Source organism: Dermacentor variabilis, chromosome 8, assembly GCF_050947875.1.
Source record: "Dermacentor variabilis isolate Ectoservices chromosome 8, ASM5094787v1, whole genome shotgun sequence".
In the NCBI taxonomy this organism is placed as follows: Eukaryota; Metazoa; Arthropoda; class Arachnida; order Ixodida; family Ixodidae; genus Dermacentor; species Dermacentor variabilis.
In genome coordinates, this window is record NC_134575.1 from 22179515 (window position 1) to 22202108 (window position 22594).

Sequence of the window (22594 nt, forward strand, 5' to 3'; positions counted from 1 at the left end):
CCTGGCTATAGTTATAGGCGAACGCTTGATCATGTTACTGCGCGCTAACGCTGACCCCTGACACGTGCATAGGGAGAGCTGGGCGAGCGCCGTCGTTATTTCGACTTTCTCTCGCATACCCAACATACGGCGTGCGATTGGATCATATGACACTTGGACTTCACATGGTGCTTGATGGCGACGGCAACGGCGCAAATTCGCTTAAGATATCTGTAAATGGCTATGGCAATAAACTGCCCTAGAAGGCAAATAGTTTTAGTGCCGCAGCGGTTGCTGCAGAGAAAACTAGGCTACAATATCTTACACTAAGATGTTTTTAGGTACCGCAGTTCCAACGTGCGCTCTTGAAGAAGAGGCGCTGGTCATGTTCACCTTAGGTGTTGTGTGATATTTTAGTGTGCGCTGGTCATGTTCACCTTAGGTGTTGTGTGATATTTTAAGGTTCTGCAAAATTCGTATAGTGTACGGTATACGGCATGCTCCAGTTCTACCACCAGGTTATCAATGACCCAACTAACGGCACCCGGGCCATCCTCGCCGTAGATCTGGAAAGGGCATTTGACAATGTAGCGCATGCAGCAATCCAGAGCATAATAAACAAGCTCAACAAGGGCGAGCGAAGCTACAACTACATCAAAGACTTCATGTCGCGCCGCACAGTCACCCTCGCGGTCGACAGCATGACATCCGACGAACATGCACTAGGAAGCACCGGCACTCCTCAAGAGTCGGTCATATCCCCGCTCTTTTTCAACCTCGTGATGCTTGTTGTCACGACCTACCTTGGCGAGATTGACGGCCTCCATCATACCTTGTATGCAGATGACATCACCCTGTGGGTCTACAAGGGCAGTGACGGTCAGACGGCACTTTACAAGCAGTGGTCTCTGCAATCTAAACCTACCTCCAAGACACAGGTCTCCAACTATCTCCACTCAAATTGGAGCTGCTCCTCTACCACCCGCGCCGCCTGCCCAAACCTACAGGGGAAACACGCCAATGTGACGATATAATGCTCCATACGCAAGACGGATCCTGTATTCCCCCAGTCCCGAAGATACGCATCCTCGGCGTGCCTATAACAGCGAACGGGCCAAACATAAAAGCTATCCGTAAAATCGAAGGTAAGGTTACAGTGGCTACCCGCCTGACCAAACGCATTACAAACAAGCACACGGGCATCAAGGAGAACAGCGTCATGGGCCTCATACACTCTTTCGCAATCAGTCACAATACTTGTGTGGCTGCCTTCCTCAACTGGAATGTCACCAAAAGGCAGAAAATCAACACCTTTGAACGCTAGACATAAACGATCAACCTTGGTCTACCGGAGTCCACAAGCACTGCTCGTCTGCTAAAGCTGCGGGTATACAACGCGCTTGAGGAAATCGTGGATGCGCAAGGAGCCTCTCAACTGGAGCGCATGTCCCTGACAGCCACGAGCCAGTACATCCTGCAGAAACTGGGCTTCAATTACCACGCCAACATTTTTAGAAACAGGTCATTCCACGCTACCTCAGCGACACGCTGATTGTCTCCCCTTTCCCTTGAAACATGTACCCCGAATATAATCTGGGCTGACACCAGGCCCGTGCCAAGGCTCTGCTGCGCTCCTTGGGTAGAAAGAGAATTACGCGCTTCGTAGAGGCGGCAGAATACACACGAGAACACCGGTTCACGGCGGTAGTCGTAGACGTTAACTCCCGGTTTACGCACGCGTCTAGTGTCGCGACCGAATACCCCGAAACAGCGGAAGAGGTAGCGATAGCGCTTGCGCTTACCGACTGCCTCTGCGAGGTAGTTCTTTGCGACTCACAATCCGCAGTTCGCAACTACGCGCGGGAACACATTTCCTCCGAAGCTCTCCAGATCCTAAGAAAAGCTGGTCGACAGCACTTCGATAGCACCGCGTTCATGTGCTTTCCAGCGCATGTCGCCGCCCCCACCGATGAGGGCCCCCTAACTTGAACGAGGTAGCACACCCGTCTGCGCGAGAACTGACCCGCCGCGAAGAATCGGAGACCACCTCTTCGAGTTCAGAACTCCTGGTTCAAAACACGCGAGAACGCTTGGTCAGGTACAATGACATCAGCAAGCACTACCAGCTAGGCAGGCGGTTACTACCCCCACCTCACGCCAAACTGAAACGTCGCCAGGCAGTCGTCTGGCGACAGCTGCAGACGCAAACCTTCCCCAGTCCGGTGCGATTGCGGCACATTTTCTCCGCGCAATACCCGAGTGGTCTTTGAAAATTATGTCTGCAAACTAGAGCAACGCTCTCAGACATGTTGTGGGAGTGTCATGTTATATTAGCTACAATGGCAGTAGCTCCGGAGGCTCTTGCGTCGAAGTGGGCCGCCGCTCTTCGCAGCTCCAATCTCAAGACACAGGAGTGGGCTGTCCAGCAGGCCCGAGAGGCGGCGACGAAGCAAGGCCTCGAAGTCCCCTCATGAAAGACCTGAGCCCGACTCTTCAAACTTTGCCGGATTTAAAATAACGTTGTTTCCATCCATCATAGGAATGGTATAACGTAACGTATAACGTAACAGGTAGCCTATCAGTCTTGCCTCACAGCGGAAGAAGATAGGCGGCACTTGCAGCCGCGTCAGAGGCACCAGGGCGCACAACTGGCACTATTTTTTAAAGAATCACTTGGTTTGTTGATTCTCAAAGGGCAGTCTTAAAGGGCAGAACGGTAGAACCGGGCCGTATCGCATATACTTTCTATTGCACGTGCTATTTTTCATCATAAGCCTACCTTCGCCAGCTAGTGTCTTATTAACGTTGGCCTGTATCTGCTGTTATGGTCAGTTCCAACGCAATTTTTATTAATGTTAATATAGGCCATGATGTTCCACCGATTAGTAGACGAGAAGGGATGGGAGAAATCAGCGGAGTGTAAGGTTCAGTGTAGCTGTTTTCTACGAAACAAATGCGTATATTGATAATTTCAGTTGTACTGAGTTGGACTAAAAATTGTATCTCGCCCACGAACTCGTATTTCTCTAGATATTTTTATTTAGCGCTGTTATAAACAGCCTTTACAGCGACCAAGCGTTGCACTAAATGTATACCTTGTTCTCAGCAGGGACAGTTGTGTCACCGATGTCCTGCATTCCTCTGACCAGTCAACGTAGTCGACTTCTTTCAAAATTATGCCTGCTAACCTGTCAAACGGTCAGCATTCTGTGAACGAGAGAAATGTGCCCTGATTACATTTGAATATTTTGAGGCGAAAGCCTTATGGGGTCGTTGCAATGGCTCATACCCCCCCCCCCCCCCCCGCAAAAAAAAGCGGCGTCTAGTCCAGCAATGCAAAAATATCGTCAGTAATGGCTAGAACCACAGCCTCCTAGTTATCTAGGAAGCTATGCTAACACTCTCGTTAGCAAGTAAAGATGTCAGTGCTGAATATGAATGAAGAAACAAAAGAAAGTACGAAGGAAAGAAAGAATGAAATGAGGAACGAAAGAAAGGACTAAAGAACCTCTAGGTAGTGCATTAGGCACTCGCATGTGTCGTTTAGGAGGTCGACCTACAGCGCCATGCGTTTACTTTACACTGCTGCTCGTCATGTCTTGCAAGAAGTCTGACCCTTGCGATCGCATAACGTAATGCATTACCACCTTTGCAGCAGGTCTTCGCTTCGTGCGTTGCAGGAGTGTAACATGCTGCCGAATTTTTCAACGTTCACTTCAGGAGATTTTTCATACACCAAGGTTCTTGAAAGCAGAAACAAGCGTTCGTCGCATCTTTAATATTCCTCACTTATCTGTAAGCGCCTTGGCATTATCTCAATAAGTCATTGCACTCGACATTTTAGGTCGTTTTCTACCATGACTCACGAGATGCGCTTGATACATATGGTTCTACAACAAAAATGGCCACATGTGCTATGGCAGCAATGAAAACAATAGATTATTCGCAAATAAATGGTTGTGCACATTTGACGTCATTGTTGGTGCGATTGATGCGCTTAGCTTTGCTCTGCCTTGGTGCTTGCCTCAAGTGTCCTTATACGATAGCTTTTGGAAGTATTGGAGGTAAACAAACATGATGAGCTAAAGAAACACATGACGTCAATGATTCGAGAGCGACGCAGAAGATCCTTCAAGGAATGTAAAGTACTCAATCTTCATATCTACATTTGTCTTGGAGCAGGAATTTTTTGCGTTGCTTACGGAGTTTCATATGATTATACTCGGGTGATGCTTTTATGTTCCTTTCGATTCCCCACCACGGCTGAACAGCTGGTGTCTCGGGCTGCTAAGCACAGCTAACAGAAACCTCTAGCGCGGGCCCAACTCCGACGCAGTCTATTTAAGTACATGTAAAATGCAAAAAGGCTTTTCTGAGATAATCCCCTGGACTGACATTAATCAAATTTGCTGCATATGAGAGGGAAAGTTCAAATCTCGTGACAGGTGGAAGCGCAATTTAGGTTTAAAGCCTGAATTTTGTTAAAGATGTTCAAAAAATCAGAAATTTATAAATATAGAAGCACGAAGTTTACAAATTAATAGCTCTGCATCTCGAACAGATATCGCGGTTCTGTAAACGGCACCCATTAGAATATTCAAAGCGGACAAATTCGATTTGCAATTTTATATTTTAGGTGAAGTTGCTGCGCTGTGTAACAGGGTTCTGCAAAAGCTGTATTTTCACATTACTATTTTTTTTTAGATTCATCAGTAAAATATCAATTTTGTCTGCTTTAGATGTACTAGTATATGCAATTCACAAAATTGTGATATCATCACTTTTCATTGCTGAGTTAGAGAGTTGTAAAATATAGTTTCTTTCTGAAAAATTTTGATCTTTGTCAATTTTTCATAGAGAATTTAAAACCTAAATTAAAAATTCACGATAAGCAGTCACTTGATTTTAGGTTTTTCTTTTAAATGCAACAAACAAACGAATTCTCTCTTTACGTGTCTTTAGATAGCAGCACCCGAGCAAAATTTTTCGCTTATGGTCAGGTTCTCAATATGGCAGTGGCGTCAATACCTTATGGTGGCGGAATACAAAAAAAATTGTGTACGTTGCTTTTATTGCACATCACCTCATCAAACCTTAGGTGGTGTTTATTATTCCGCAGCCTTCCACGACGACACCCTCCATCACCAATCGTGTAGTTTCGGGGCGTTAAAAGCGTCCTCGTTTTAAGAAATACCAAATTTGGGCATTCATTGTCACTGACGTTTCATTCCGCGGAGACATTCTTTCGTAAATACGACACGGTACTCGTGAGACAAACCTTCAACATACATTAGTGTATTTGGCCAGGTTCCTTCAGACAACTATACTTGCCTTACTATTATGGAACCAGCTAGACAACAAAATATATTTTTCATACTAGATTTTTTTAGTATATTGCTCAACCTTCTTTTTGATATGTTTTATGTGAGCTCCCTAAATTTTCCTTACATGAACACGCGCTGTGCGGATTCCAAACAAGCTACAATACCAACGCTTGGTTGTGGGCGATTTGGTATCCCGTAGGTGCAAACTTGAATTTCAAGGCTTCTCGGTAAAGCACTGGTTCCCAAGCAAGCGCGCACGAGAAATTATTAAAGCACAAGATAGTTCCAAGTGCTCAGGATTCGTGTGCAAGTGTCAGGCATGTGCTATTGAAACTCATGGGAACGGACAAGAAGTGAGGACTTCCGTTAGTGAAGTCGTGTGCAGTGAGAGCACTAAAAGGAAAGAATACGGTTGATCCCTCTTTCAGCGGTATCTGTAGGACACGAAAGTGAAACGCGTCTTCAAAAATGTTGTTACTTCGTTATTATACATGAAGAATTAAGTTGCAAGTAGCCATCAGTGGCCCCCTGCGACTGCACAGGGATCCTCGAGAATTACCACACGAGCGAATGTCGACAAACAACCCGCGACAGGGAGACATCCTTCGGAGACCATCATACTTTGCTGGTAAAGCAGCGCACTGACACGGACACAGTGAAGACAAACAGGAAAAGACGACACTCGCTGCACTCGCAACTATTTTATTTGAGAACACATACTTCATATTTATATACCTGCGCACCCTCAGGCGTCAAACAAAATCAAGGCAAGATTAAAGGCATTTTTTAAAAATCGTTTGCACGCGCATACTCGGGCGTCAAAGATATGGCACCTATATATCATGGTGTGCAATGCTATCGTAATTTGTTGCAACCCTAACAACCATTTTTATTACACAATTTTTTTCTCTTCTTTTTAGTGTACTTCCAAAAAGGCAACCTCACCATGGCTTAGATGTACAGATGGCTGACTGATACAACCCTCTCCCCTCTTGCGAATATGAAAGGCTTCGATTATTTCTCTGGTTAGCTGATCCTTATGGTGTGATAAAACTGTGGTATCATTGTAAAGCGGCCAGCACTCATGTTGTGAGCAGTGCCCCTTAATGTGGGAATGAATGTTTCCCCCCAGTGACCTTTTGTGCTCCAAAAGTCTCGTGTTTACACACCCACCCGTTTGGCCGATGTATACTTTTCCACACGATATGGGCAAACAGTAGACTACAGATGACCTGCACTCGACAAGTTTTTCTTTATTCTTGACTGTGCACTTACGACCATTTTTTGTTGAAGCTCTACGATCCAGTCCGGCACATATTTTTCCGAGTTTGTTAGGCGCTGAAAAAACTACTCGTAGACCATATCTGCCACCTACGTTTTTTAAGTTATGCGCAATTTTGTGTGCACATGGTAGTGACACAATTTTTTTGCTGTCAATCTCTTTTCTGTTGCGCTCTTTCTGAAAGCCATTGCGCACATAACGAATCAACTTATAAGCAGATGTACAGAGTACATGTTTTTCATATCCATCATTCTTTAGTCTGATAACCAGTTGGCTGAAAGTTTCTTTTATTTTTTCCGGGCAAGGCTTAGTTAAGGCCGCCCTCAGACACGAGAAAGCTATGCCAATTTTTACAATTTTAGAGTGTCCCAAATCATAACTAAACAAGGGTTTTTCTTATGGTGGATTGTATGAGCAGCAAACGTGGTCCGGTGTAGAAATTAACGCCAAATCTAAAAACTGTAGCTTGCGAATCTTCGGCAACTCAACAGTGAAAGCCAGTCCTTGGATGTTGTCCTTAAACACTTTTAAGACTTCATTCACTCTTACGTCCAAAACACTATGTTCGACTATAACCAAGAAATCGTCCACAAAGAGGAACACTTTTACCGCTAGGTCTTTAAGGTTTGCATCTATCGCTTTGTCTATGCTACATAAAAAATTGTGCTAAGTAAGTATTGTGCTAAGATACTGCATTGCACGCACCGGGAAAATGCGTAAATCCGCCATTAACTAAAGACCTTCGCAAAGCGAGCAAGCGAAACTGAAGGGGTTGTTACCAAATACATTCGTCAACTGGCGGTCCGCTGCAGCAAAAGGCGCACGATGTGCGGGTCGGTGACCATGTCGCACGTTTGCTTAGCGCACGGCGTTCTTTTGATGATCAGCGTCCTGCTGCCGATTAGCTTCGGCGAAGGTACGAGCATTTTCGTCCGGCTTCTTAGTGTCTTGGGCAGCCAGTTGAGATGCGACGCACTCAGCCTCAGGAATGTGAGTGGCAGAGTTCGCAGCGTGTGCCACGAAAGCGAGAAGGGCTTCTGCTTCACGCTGGCGTGTTTTTTGCCCGGATAAAGCGTGATTCGCGCGTCGGCGTTGTTGCCTTTCTGACCCGCTTCGCTCAGCAGTTTTATAAGTTGATGCCATCACAAGCAAAGCAGTAGGCAGCATGTAAGCACTGCTTACGCATGTTAAAGCTGCACTCCGTAGGTGAGGAGGTGTCACAGGCGAATCCGACACGAAAGGCAGACCATGTGCGAGGACTGCGTCGTCACCTCAGCTGAAGGCTTACACTACTTACATCAGGCTACACTGTACAAAAAGTTGCCTTACTTTACAGAAGATCTGCTGGTGATGTGTCACCGAACGCTTTTTCCGTAAATAAAGAACGGTCATTTCCGTAGAACGAACAGCTGTAACAGAGAGACCATAATACAAAAGACGAGTGCTTTTCTATCTAGAAAATGGAAGACCCTGTATGCTGAACCTGTACCATAAACGTTAAAATACAGGTGCTTCCCGTGTTCAGAAAACTAAAGACACTGTATGCTGAATGTGTACTATATCCGTTAAAGTACAGGTGTTTTTGTATTTCGCCTTGCAGAGCATATCCATTGTTTGGAGAACGCGCCTTCGGGGACAAAATTGCCAAGGGCGCGCGACAATCGACCGAATTTTATTGGTGCGCTATTTGCTGGGATCAACCGCGCTAACATCTGCGTTCGGAATTGGCATACGTGACCCACTGTTTCCAGCGGCCTTGAATACAGAGATGCAAGGTGGTTGACACTCGCACTTCCAGGGTACTTTTGTCCACGATAGTACATCTCCTTTAAAGCAAATGTCATGAAGGCAGCTCATAGCCGAAGCAGCAGGTCACCATTGAGAAAATTGTCTTGCCAACACACTGACATGGCTGCAGAGATAAAACGCTTTGCACTTTGTGATATGAACGCATTACATAGAATATATACAGAACAGAAAGGTGCAAAATTTCAGTCCTCAAGTTCTTAGATCACAGAAGCAGCATTATTTTATGCAATGACTCGTCTTGCACTTTTTTCTGGTGAAAGTTGTTCTTGACCCCAAACGCCTCGCAAGGATAAACTTGCTGCTGTTAGGAGAAATAAATAGTATTCGTAAATTTCCATCCTAAAGAAAGTGGCAGAAAATGATAATCACAGAACACAACAAAGCAGTAACTTCTGTGTTAGAAAAACATGTACGTAGACCAACATTGTTCCAACAAGGGATTTTGCTGTAGCCAACATTTCGACATAGGTACTTGTCATCAGGATAGCAAATCTTTTCCTTGAGAGTGTTTATTTGTGCATAGCTCACTGACCCCTACCCTCGTTGGGGGAGAAGAAGCTGGTGCATATAATAGGTCAAGAGAAGCCAAATTGTTAAAATAAAGGCAGGAAGGGTGTGCCTAACAGTGGTCATTGTGATGGAGCGCGTATGAGCACTGCTGTCAGTGCTTGCGAAGAGTAGGGGTGACCAAAACATAAAACGATGTACACATGTAAGCAGTCATTCATCCAGTAAACTTGATCTTCCCAGAAGTCAAAATAGGTATTAAGATAAACTCTTCGCAGATTTGGAAAAAGGCAACGAAGGATAAAGGAAAATAAATTTTGCATAAAGATGCACCTGGTTAAGATCAGTGTAAACGCTAAATGAAGGCACATTATGAATACACATTTTGTTGAAAGCCGATGAAGGAAAAATATACTGACCAAATATCAAAGAATAAGGACATTAAAATGAAGTTGCGTATGACCATAAAATAGTAAAGAACAGTTTGTGGAAAGAAATGGGATGGACAATATGATAACCAGGTGCAAGAGTGCGAAACGTTGAGCGCTGTTTATATTCACGCTGCTGTTGACGGCTTTAAGTTTCTACCTTCCTGTGGAACCTTTGTTATACTTGAACAAGAAAATTGGTCATTTTTTAAAACAAGCCTAAGTTTAAATGCTATTCATAGCTTCAGCATTATTATAATGAAATAGAATGTTATGGGGAGTTCCCCTGGGTGGGCTTTCATTCAGCAGTAATTTCCACAGGTGTAAGCTCAAAATTTAATGGTCTAAATCGACATCAGCTCCCGGCAAAAGCGCAACGCGCGCTGCCCCCTGGTGCCGCACTCTGTGATTGCGGAGAGCAGAACAGAATCGGCTTCGTTTTCGCATTTGTGCTCTAGTGACCGGAAAAGCAAAATAATTGATTAACAAATAATTGAATTCTGAAAGAGGAGTACGCTTTCTCTCCCGCAAGGTGGTGCATTTCATACGAAGGGAGAGAGTATGAAAGAAGCGGAAAGGCAGGGAGGTCAACCAAACTGTTTGCTACTGCGGATAGCAAACCCCTGTGTTGCAATGTAGTGCAAAGCAGTGCACTGCGATGCGTCAATAAGCTCTAGTTTAGTGATAACTTGGGCTGGTTAGCGCATATAATGAACGGGTGGATAATGAGTTCGGTCATAACATTCACCCTGGATAAAGTACATGAAACAGATGGCGTTGCATTATTGCTCAAAAATAAATAAAGCTTGAATCGTTACAACTCGGCACTGGGCTATCCTTCTTTCCGTCATTTTTTTTTCTTTTTGACAGTACACTATGCACGCTACTGGGTCCTTCATCTTCAGTCGCCTTCCCGTAGTTTGCACACATGTCGGTGCATGTTCGCGATCTTTATTCTTCCGTATAAGAACGTCCTTTCTGACCGGTCATGTTCCAAGATGAAGCGCCAAGTGTTTGCGATTACATCTAACCGCAAGAATTAACACATGAACAGTGAAGATTATGCGTAATCGATGCGTCTCATTGAATGGGCAGTTATTGACAGAGACGGGATATTTTGGAAATATAATGGTAGTGAGTTAAACCAACTACATTGCAGTTCAGCAAAGCCGTTTCACGCTTGGTTAATTGCTTTCCGCATTCGAAAATTTCATCCGACAGTTGTACTTTGATCTATAGGACCCCAGTTCCCTTTGAGACCATTCGTTGCTAAATGTAAACGCAGTTACGGTTATTATACCACTCCCTGCGTTTCGGTAGTACTTTATATTGTGTACAATGTTTAGTGTAGAGCACCAATTTCGTTGCCAGTGCACCAGCACCTGAGTGCCGCAAGTTTGTTTACATAGGCACGTATGCCCACGGCTCTTCGTTCACTTAGACATATATGCTGTATTATTAACTACAAAGCGCTGAATTTGAGAACTTTGCAAAAAGACGCATATATCTGCGAATATGATCAGCGTTACAAGGCCCGTATTCGCGGCAAACTGCGACCGCAATAGAGAATGCGTATATATACTTATACGACCTGTTACTGCAGCTTTGGTAGAAAGCTAGCTCTCACATTTTGTACGTATATCTTCCTAATGCTTACCCTTTGCGTGTTCAATAAAATATTGGTAGATGAAACTTTGTGAGTACAAGCGCTCATTCAGACAGCGTGTACATATATACAATATTCCTCACAAAAATACGTATGTTCGCAAAACAAAAATACGGAATTCTGTCTGGTCCGTGCAAAACAGTGCAGCCGCTGTATTACTATAGTGAAAATGTGCGTAAATATTAAACTGGGAGCATTTCCGTATATTAACAGGCGCTTTTGCCGCATTGTTAAAATACTACATAGTTTCGGTATTTTTGCATGCAATTCCTCCTTATGATTACAGAAATCCTCCGTAAAATGGCGGAAATTTTTTACAGTGTACACCGCGTTGGAGCCTCCGCTTCGCTGAGGCTACCGAAGCGCTCATTGTCGCGCTCGTTAGTGTCATAATTCAGTACTTCGCTTCACTGCTGCTAGCTGGCGGCGCCATCCCGGTCTAGAGAGGATATCTTACGCGTTTGCGCCGACGTCACATCGGTTACAGCAAGTTGTGATAGACTCCGGCATAAAACAACTTTCGTGTTAAAAAAAAAGAACTCTTGATTTCATCTAATCCCGGCAGTGGGCATGCGCCTCGTAGTTTTTTACTCCCTCAAAGTTTGTTGTGACAGTTCAGGTCACCTGCTATCAGAAAGCAATTAGTTGCAGATGTTTTACAGCAAACTTTGTGTTTGGCGGGATGTAGATCAAGCAGAGGGTGATAATTTTGTAGGCTCAAATGGGGACGACAGCGGCTTCTGAAGAACTGTTAAAGGCGACCTTCTGTGAATGCTATGTCACTTAGACCTACGATAGAATCAACTTCCGGTAGCCTGTTAGCCTTTTCATAGCCGTGATATACAGCCTTTTAGGAAATTGGTGCTTTTTGCAGCCGGATTGCTTTTCTGAAGGCACACAGCTGCAAGGGTTAAAATATCATTCATGTCCCCTAAATTGCGTACTAGGCCTCAGCATTTCCAGAGTATCATATACGCCATGATTTCAATATATTGAACAAAAAAGAAAATGCTACCTTTAGGTGAAAATTTCAGTGGCGGAAGGGTCACGACTGTAGTGTGTTTCATGTATGCTTGCTGATCATGCGTTACAGATCATGCCACTACAGTTCCTCCTGTGGATGCTGTCTTTTCCACACATTCGAAAGCAGATACCTGGAATAGAGTCCAATAAGAACAAGCCTTAAGCCGCTATATTGCAGACAGGGCTGGCCTATACGAGCGAGAAGTACTCCACTACGAAGCACAAATTTGCTGACGGCTCCTCTACGCAACATAGTTCTTTGTGTGGTATTCTCGTTCCCTCCACTGACCAGACATTTCGATGGCGTTTAGAGCGACTAGCCTCATCAACATTGTCAGAGTTGTGCGCGATGAAGCTGGCGCTGAAATATGTACTGCGGCAACTTCAATTACAATGGACAATCTTCACTCACTCGAAAGCACCTTTGCAAAGCATTTGCACGAAAGGCACTAGATCAAGCCATTACATTTTGGTCCAGGACGTAGCATACCTGCACTACTTGACATGCAAAGCTGGACGTGCAGCAGCCCAGTATCTAGTCTCATACTTGCCCACATCTTTCAACAATCATTGTAGAGGAGTTAAATACCACATGAATGTAAAATCGGGAAAATCATACCAGTATGGAAATGAGACAAGAAATCTAATGTTAGTGATTATCGTCCAATATGCTTAACGAGTTTCCCATGCCAATTACTTGAACATGTACTTGCTTCAAACATCGCTTCGCACCTATAGAATCCAGTAACTTTTTCCTGAACCAATACGGTTTTAAAAAAGGTTTCTCATGTGTCAAACAACTCCTAAAATTTACCAATAATTTACTCATGCCCACGGATATTAACTTAGACATAAAGTGCATATTCATTTACTTTTCTAAAGCTTTCGATCGCGTTACGCATTGTTCTCTAATATATTAACTTTCGTCCCTTAATTTAGATTCCATAACTTTACCCTGGGTAAGAAATTTTCTTTCCTTCCGTAAACAATACACCATGACTAATTCTTCCTCATCTCCTTTTTGTGGTGCCACCTCCGACGTCTCTCAGGAAAGTGTTATTGTCATTATTGTTATCTTTAATTTACATTAATGATCTGCCAGTGGGCATATCCTCTAACATGCGAATTTTTGCAGGCGATAGCGTAATGTACCGTAAAATATTTTTCAGCTGATCCATCCAACAGGACCTGGATCTCGTAACTAATTGGTGCTCACGCTGGCAAATGCCTCTTAATACCAATAAATGTAAACTAATGGCCTTCACCCGCAAGGAATCAGCTTCAGCCTCTAGCTACACTCTCAATAACTACCACTTAAAACACACGTCTTACAAGTAGCTTGGCATGGATCTTTCACCCAAACTTCCTTGGGCAACTCACATAAATGAAATCACAGCAAAGGCATCACGCGCCATCGGCTGCCTCAAACGAAACCTTGACGATGCTCCTACTTCGAACAAATCACTAGCATATCTAACATTCGTCCGTCCTCAACTTGAATATGCGTCATCAATTTCGTGACCTCAGCGAACCTATCTAATCAACCCTCTTGAACGTGTTCAAAATGGTGCCGCGTGTATTATCGCCGAAGATTAAAGCCGTGATCCCAGGTTTACTAATATTTAGCGTTATCTGTCCTTACGCTACGTAGAATCACACAGAACGATTGCTCTAATCTGTCTATTTCATAAAATAACGTGCCGTCAGCACCAAACCGCCCTCCCTCTCTCGAAGCTGTTACGAACGTCTCGCCGTTTGCACAAAAACAGCTTATTCAAACGTATCTTTGGGCACACAAACGCCTTAATTCGAAAGCGGTACCATTAGCAATACAACTATGGAATGGTCTCCTTGATAATGTAGTCCGCATTCACGACTCTGTTAAGTTTGGTCACGAAGTAACCGCTATTTCTTTAGTGACAAGTTGCTTTCATTAATTTACTCTTAATTATGTAAACGCTTCTCGCTAACGTCTATATTTGGCAATGTCAAGAGATGTACCCTTACAATAATTTTTGTAAAATTTGACGGTGTTAAATGAGGTACCTTTACATTGTGTATGTCGCCATTCATTCCGATAGTGTATATCGCGTTCCACTAACCATTATGTGACCCGCCGTAGTTGCTCAGTGGCTATGGTGTTGGGCTGCTGAGCACGAGGTCGCGGAATCGAACCCCGGCCTCGGCGGCCGCATTTCGATGGGGGCGAAAGCACCCGTGTACTTAGATTTAGGTGCACGTTCAAAAACCCCAGGTGGTCGAAATTTCCGGAGTCCTCCACCACGGCGTGCCTCATAATGAGAAAGTGGTTTTGGCACGTAAAACCCCATAATTTAATTTTAACCACTATGTAGCGTCACCTCCTTTAATGTACCTTTGTATACGTCTCATATACTCGTTATCACTTCTTTGTAATGTTTTTACTTACGAAGATATATATTGTATAATCCCTGTCCCCCTCGCACAATACTCCTACTGGAGCCTGTGAGCTTTTTGAATGAATAAATGAATAAAAGAACATTGATTATTAACCAACTAGCCCAAACCAGTACCCGTCTACCTGAAGCTAAGAAAAGAAGGTTGCGTAGCCTCCACTGAGGCCTTAAAGATCCAAACATGGCTTCGGCTCAATCCCCTGGATCCCCTTCTCACCGGACATGGCTAAGCCACGCACGGATACACGCGGGAACGCTTAACCCCCATGCACTCGAGTCTGTGCTGTCGTAACGCACCAAATGAGTGCTGACGCAGGCGTCCCTGCGGGGTTCACGTACGTCATCTTGCCTTCTTTAGCGTCCACATGTTGTTTACATTCTTTTTGAAAACTTGATGCACGTTAGCTGGAAGCTGCGGTATACACAACACACCAACAGAGCGTTTTTCGCATTTTCATTAGTCTGAGTTCTAGCATGGCTGAACACATACAATTTAATTCCAGGAACTTTAGTGGGCGCAGGAATTTGGCTTAGCCTTTCCACATTAGTCTGTAGGATGCAAAACTCAGAAATACCACCTCTTTCTGAGTCACGTCTAATCTCAATCAGTGCACTCCCAGCAACAGTCGTCTATCTCACTGGGGTTTAGAATGACAGTAATTTTTCGCTAGTTGTATCGGATGACCGGATGACTAACAACTTTATTTGGCGTTTTCAACTTCTGCAGTGTAAAGAGCGTCTTAAGGAACATGATGTAAATTTTTTCATAATCATTTGATACCATTAGCCAGCACTAAACACTGCATGTAATTGCTCTAGGTCGTTCTTTGACAGCCGATGAGCATGACGAAATAATGCTACTTGCTTAATTCTAAGTGAAAATGACGTCAGAAGAACTTCGACATAAATTGGAAGCCTCCTTTGGGACTGATATAGAGTTCGACTGTGTTCACATCACAAGAACGGGGCTCAATACAATTGAAGCCGAGCGTTCTCGTTTTATGTTTTCAAACTAGCTGTCCCTAACCTGTTTTCGTTTCCTTTCAAGAAGGGACATTATCAAGAATTAGTATGGTTTTCCGTAAATATACCTTCTTAGCAAGCCTGCTTACATGGCTTCTTGTTCATCATACATTTTCCCAGCAGCAAGAGCAGCAGCAGCACAGGCAGCATCAAGCTTCGCCACCACTGAAAACGAGCTATGATTTCATAATAGGTAAGACCGCTTTTTTTCTGTAAAAAGAGACACGTTCTGCTGAGGGTGTGTTCTCTATATAAAACACTGCACAAGCAGACGAGATAAAAATTGGGAAGATATATATGCACACAAGGATTACGTGCGAATGCACCTATAGATTCATAACGCGGCATTGGTAAATCTAGTCCTGACACTAAAACAAGGTTACTATTCTGTCATCAACGCGCTAATTCTCCTTTCTGTCTTGAATTGCTGGGCATTCGCACATACCATTATCAATGTCTCGTGTTTATTGTGGAGATTGAAATAACGTGCTTTAGCTTCTATCTGAAAAGGTAGTTGTGGGAGTGACGTAACTGTGAGTGCGTGCGAAGCTTTCAGCTAAAGCGAAGCTCAAGGGTTTTCCAGACAAAATGAGCCAAAAGCTGTACGTAATGGTTTTCAACCCTCCGAATTCTAATATCGCATCGAAATTGAGCGAAAAAAGCCCAAACAGACTTTATTTCGACAAAAACTGCAGCAGCAGACTCGGGGCAGCTCGCACGCCTCGTTTCCGCCTGTGATTGGTCCGGCTGCTCGTGACGTCAACAATGGTGCTCGTCTGGACCGACCGTTGCTGCTACATATCAAGCATGGTGCAAGGCGGTTTGGCGCTGTTGTTTTGCTGGGACGGTAGTGGTAAATTTCGACAGCTTGCGTTTCTCTGAGGAGTTCGGCGTTGTTCCACATGTACGAGCCGATTGCGAGGAGCCGGCCTCTCGAAAATGCAAGAGATGCTGGTAGCAAGCAGTTCTTTCGACTCGAACGAAAGCGAAGTGTTAGCATCTCCTTGTGTTAGAAATGTTCTTTGGAGAGTAAGTTTTTTTGCAAAGCTGCTTTCAGCGATCCAATGAGTTCGTTTTCGTTGAAACAACTGCAACTGTTATGTTCATGCATGTCTCCTCGTGGAACGTAAGCGGGGACGCGATCGTCGGTATTTGTGCGCTTCCCCAAACCTGTCGGCAATCTACACAGACGGTTTAAATGCGGGAAAAGTTTTCTGGTTCTTGTAGCCCGTCTAGTGACCTTCATCAGTGCACCATCCGCACGCTACTCGAACTGGAGCCGGAGACTACTGGTTTCTCTCTGTTCGTGAGGTTAAGGGGGAGCGCAGCGTCCTGGCATGCGCCGGCTTTCAAACACATGCAAAATTTACACTTGCACTGCGTTATGGTAGCTGCATGTACGGCGTTTCACAACACACGCGTAAATAGAAAATTAACGGCGGTTTGCGACGAAACTTGTGTCAAGCGTGGGAGATAAACACGCACCTTCCGTTCAGCGTGCTAACACGAAGGAGCAAGCAGTAAATCAAAATCCAGGCTTGGACGAGTTCGTGTATTTATAAGGCCTTCCAAGACCAGTTACCGTCCTTCCGCCCGCACTCGTCCCATATTTGTGCGTTCGTTGCCGCGACCTTTTCGCGCTGCGTTAAGAAGTCTGCTAGCAGCAAGTCGTACTCTCACTCATTCACGCATTATTGATAAACTCTGGTAGTAATCGTCGTCAGGGAAGTGGTTAGAGCACCGCACTGTTCTTCTTGGGCGCTTGTTTTCTTTCGAATGACAGCAGCCTTCCACTTAGCCGAAAGCTTCTTGTCTTGCGGGAAGTAATGAAACATCGAATCATCGTCGCTGCCGCTGGTGTTCGTGCAACCGTAGGCTGCACAGAACGCCGGCAGGATCGGCCCACTAATTCAATTGATGCTGCGTATGTCAATCATACAACTCTACATACACACAAACAAAGGAATGCAGGCTCGAGCAAAGCAGATTATGACGGCACGCACGCAGAAACAAGCACGGTCAGGCACGGTCGCGGAGATAGCGAAGGAGCGCAACACCAGTGCTGACGTCTCTACGCCGCAGTTTCAAGTCTCCGCTCGCATCGTCAGCGTCAGCAGCAGCGCGCGGCGCTCGACGGGGGCCGGAGTGGCCGCACCATTTGGACCGACGATTACGTCGCTCCTAACTGAAAAATCCCCCCCAAAATTTTACTTCATGGTTTATAACGTTCCCGCATCCGTATATGAGCGTCTTATTGAATTCGACAGACACTTCAGCTTCCATTTAAAAGCAAAACATTGTTCCAGGAATGACAAAGCCCTGATTATGGTTCTAAACAAAGGAATAGTGCTGAATACTGCAAAATTTATTTTGTTGAGTGGCTTCTTGGGCAATTACAAATGTGATAAAATATTGTCAGCCACACTGAAACTGAAACTCAATATCTTGCTACATACTGTGACGGTGTAGCGATCAGAACGAAGTGCCAGTGAAGCTGACCAGCAGGTAGAAACAAGGGCTAAGGTAAAGCTACAGTAGCAATAGCAACGATAGCTGTGAGTACAGTCGGCTATCGTCAAGTCATAAGTGAAAGCGGCTCTCGATCGGCACAAATGCATTTGGACGACCCGCCATTCGAAACATCAGATGATAAGACAATGCGGCAATATTATTTCTTTGAATTCAGCAATAGCGACATTTGTGTGAGGATATGGTAGTTTCTGTAGGAATAAGCAATATATTCTCATTTTCTACAATTGTTGTCTCATCAAAACATTCTTCTCATAAAATCTTTGTGTGTAACTGCAAACCCTTATTGCCTCACGAGAGGCAATAAGAGGCAAACCCGCCTCAAAAGAGGCAATGGACACTACACCTGTCCTCACGGCGCGCCAAGCGCCTAAGGAGCGGCGAGGCTCCCTCGAACGCTCCAGAAAGGGCAAGACTCAGATTACAGGGCCTCGAAAGAGCTCTTTAACATAAGGCATCACTTCCTTTTCTGTATGCACAGCACCAATTTACTTTAAATATGGATACACAAATAATTCAGTGGAACGTCAGAGGTCTTCTTATAAGCCTTGATGATGTGCAAGAACTCATCCACAAACATAATCCAAAAGTGCTGTGTTTACAGGAAACACACTTAAAATCCAAACACACAAACTTTTTCCGAACGTATGTTACGTTTGGCAAAGATCGCGATGATGCCGTCGAATCATCGGGTGGTGTTGCGATTGTCAATCATAAAAGTATAGCCTGTCAACCCCTACAGCTACAAACGCCCCTTGAAGCAGTGGCGGCGCGAGTTCTTCTGCTAAACAAACTTATAACTATTTGCTCGCTTTATATACCCCCACATTACAAACTAAGCAAACATGAATTTTAGTCCTTTATAGATGAATTGCCAGAATCTTATGTGGTTCTTGGCGACTTCAATGCACACAACTACCTGTGGTGCGACCCTCGTATAGATGCGCGAGGACGTCTTGTTGAGCAGTTCCTTTTTTCTTTTGGTGCGTGCCTGTTGAATAAGAAGGAACCCACATATTACTCTCTCGCAAATAGAACCTTTTCTTCAATAGATCTTAGCCTAGTTTCCCCGTCACTACTGTCCGACCTTGAATGGGAAGTTAACAACAATCCTTACGGGAGCGACCACTTCCCCAAACTACTAAGAACATATAAAGAAAACGAATATCTACCACAGGCTCCTAGGTGGAAGATTGAGATAGCTGACTGGGAGAAATTCCGAACTCTTACTAGTATCTCGTGGGCTCATATGTCTTCCTTGGAAATCGATGCTGCTGTGGAGTACTTTACAGCATTCATTATAGATGCCGCATCTAAATGCATATCTGAAGTAAGTGGCTTCGCATGCAAACGGCGCGTCCCGTGGTGGAACGACGAATGTAGGACCGCCCGTAAGAAACAAAACAAAGCGTGGAGGTTGCTACGCGCCTCTCCCACTGCGGAGAATCTTATTAACTTTAAAAAAGCAAAATCCGAAGGCAGGAGAACGCGCCGACAGGCCAGAAGAGAGAGTTGGCAGAAGTTTTTATCGGGTATCAACACGTATACAGATGAGGCCAAAGTCTGGAACAGGGTAAATAGCATAAGAAGGCGACAAACGTACTCCCTCCCTTTGGTAAACACACAAGGCGATACCCTGCAAGACCAGGCTGATGCTCTGGGTGAACCCTTCGAGCGCGTGTCTAGCTCCACTGACTATTCAGAGAACTTCCTTAAATATAAAGCAATAGAAGAACTCAAGCCTCTGAATCGGAAATGCACGCCAAACGATCCTTATAATCGCCCTTTTATCATTGCCGAACTTAAAGCTTCCTTATCAGCATGTCGGAGCTCTGCCCCGGGCCCCGATAGAATCATGCATGATATGCTTAAGGATCTGCACTCCGACACACAAACCACGCTACTCACACTTCTCAATATTACCTGGGCTGCTGGTCATCTCCCATCAAAATGAAAGGAGGCTATTCTGATCCCTGTTTTGTAGCATGGTAAAGGCACTTCATTGCTGACTAGCCACCGTCCTATAGCGCTTACGAGCTGCCTCTGTAAGCTTTTTGAAAAAATGATCAATCGCCGTCTCGTACATCTCCTAGAGTCCAGTAAAATGCTTGACCCATTTCAATGTGGTTTTCGGGAAGGGCGATCTACAACCGACCATCTTGTGCGCATCGAAGCGAGCATTCGTGATGCCTTCGTGCACAAGCAATCTTTCTTATCTGTATTTCTGGATATGGAAAAAGCGTACGACACAACCTGGCGGTACGGAATCCTGCGTGATCTTTCCGCGCTAGGTATCCGCGGCAGTATGTTAAATACTACTGAGAGCTACCTAGAGAACCGTACATTTCGAGTGAAAATAGGTCCTGCACTGTCGCGTACATTCATACATGAAACTGGGGTACCCCAGGGTGGCGTACTCAGCTGCACGCTCTTTCTCGTAAAAATGAACACGCTTCGTGCATCTTTACCACCAGCTATTTTCTATTCCGTATACGTAGACGATATACAAATAGGTTTCAAATCCCGCAACCTCGCAGTCTGCGAGAGACGGGTACAGCATGGTTTGAACAAGGTGTCACTGTGGGCAGAGAAAAATGGATTTAAGATCAATCCACACAAGAGTTCTTGTGTTCTGTTTACACGAAAGAGAGGCCTGGTTCCGGATCCTTGCTTAGAACTGTGTGGACAACAGATACCTGTAAACAAAGAAGACAAATTTCTAGGTGTTATACTTGACAACAGACTCACTTTCATCCCACACATTAAATATCTTAAAGAAAGACGTCTGAAAACAGTGAACCTAATGAAACTTCTATCGCAGACTACGTGGGGTAGTGCCAGGATGTGCCTAATGAATCTCTATAATAGCCTGATTCATCATCATCATCATGAATTTTACTTCATGGTTTATAACGTTCCCGCATCCGTATATGAGCGTCTTATTGAATTCGACAGACACTTCAGCTTCCCTTTAATAGCAGAATATTGTTCCAGGAATGACAAAACCCTGATTATGGTTCTAAGCAAAGGAATGGCGCTGAATACTGCAAAATGTACTTTGTTGAGTGGCTTCTGGGACAATTACAAATGTGATCAAAAATTGTGAGCCACACTGAAACTGAAACTCAAAATCTTGCTTCATACTGTGACGGTGTAGCGACGAGAACGAAGTGCCAGTGAAGCTGACCAGCAGGTAGAAACAAGGGCTAAGGTAAAGCTACAGTAGCAATAGCAACGATAGCTGTGAGTACAGTCGGCTATCGTCAAGTCATAAGTGAAAGCGGCTCTCGATCGACACAACTGCATTTGGACTACCCGCCATTCGAAACATAAGATGACAAGACAATGCGGCAATTATATTTCTTTGAATTCAGCAATCGCGACATTTATGTGAGGATATGGTAGTTTCTGTAGCAATAAGCAAAATATTCTCATTTTCTGCAATTGTCTCATCAAAACATTCTTCTCATAATATCTTTGTGTGTAGCTGCAAACCCTTATTGAATGATTTTTCTTGTCACTGAAATTTAATAAAACATTTAGTATTATACGATCAAAACAAAAAATTTTAATAACCAGCTCGAGTTGCTATCCCGGAATGAGTTTATCATGACTTTTGAAGCAGTGTTAATTCAGTTATTTCTAGCACTATGTTCTAATTCTGTAATGCATGGCACTCCCCGGGAAATTCGAGCGCTAAATCACTTCTTTTCGCAAGTTTGTAACCGTACAGACAACAAAGAGCTAAACTCGCAGCGGAATCCACTTTACCATGAATATCAACGTTACTGTGATTAGCATTGAAATAATGTAGCCACACACCTTATTGTTTTGGCCAAAAAGAGTATGAAGGTGGGGTCCTCTCTCGCGCTTCTTACTGCACACGTCGCGCTATCTAGCGGTATTGCAGCGAAGTCCACACGTGAGGCGGGTTCGATACCACCAAGCGTACGAGATGCATTAAAGATCCTTTTTTTTTAATGCGAAATAATTATATGGCTCATGATGTGCAAAATCCGCCGTTGGAGTTGCCGTATTCTACCATGGTCCAAAAATGTCTACGAGCTTTCTACCTTTGGTGGGAGTCGAACCCATGGCCTTGGACTTAATTAAGGTCAAGGTAATTAAGGCTCACTTAACTATGATATAGTTAATTAAGGCACTCGTACCGCCTATCTTTGTTCGGAGTCCAACCCCCGACCTTTGGTGGGAGTCGAATCCACGACCTTTGGTGTTAAGTAGGGGAGCTAATTCTGGTAGAGTTAATGAGGACACTCGAACCCGCTGCCTTTGGTGGAGTCGAACGCTCGACCTTTGGGCGTGCGCACCTTGTGACGAACGCTGTTGAACACGTCACGGTGCCTCTGCTGATGTGGCCGCTCGAGTCACGTGACTCCACCAGGGGTGCCACCTGACGTCGCCGAGTTTCTGCTGAAGTGGTCGCATTGCTTTCGCATTCATCCACGTAGGGATAACTAAGCGCCTCTTGAATTTTTACCGCCGAAGTGCGGTACATACGCAGTTGCAGGGCCGTTGCTACACAAAGTGGCGTCAAGCTTATTGAAGGGCGGCACAGGTCTATTGGAACA

At 44.5% G+C, this 22594-nt stretch overlaps 1 protein-coding gene across 1 annotated transcript in view; it reads left to right on the plus strand.

Moving 5' to 3' along the window:
- Window positions 1-476: 476 nt before the first annotated feature.
- Window positions 477-22594, plus strand: part of LOC142591315 (4-pyridoxate dehydrogenase-like) — a 67180-nt gene continuing 45062 nt past the window's right edge. Inside the window, exons 1-2 of the mRNA XM_075703642.1 lie at window positions 477-566; window positions 15597-15669. Of these exons, the coding sequence (XP_075559757.1) occupies window positions 477-566; window positions 15597-15669 (163 nt within the window). The remainder of the gene's footprint in view (window positions 567-15596; window positions 15670-22594) is intronic.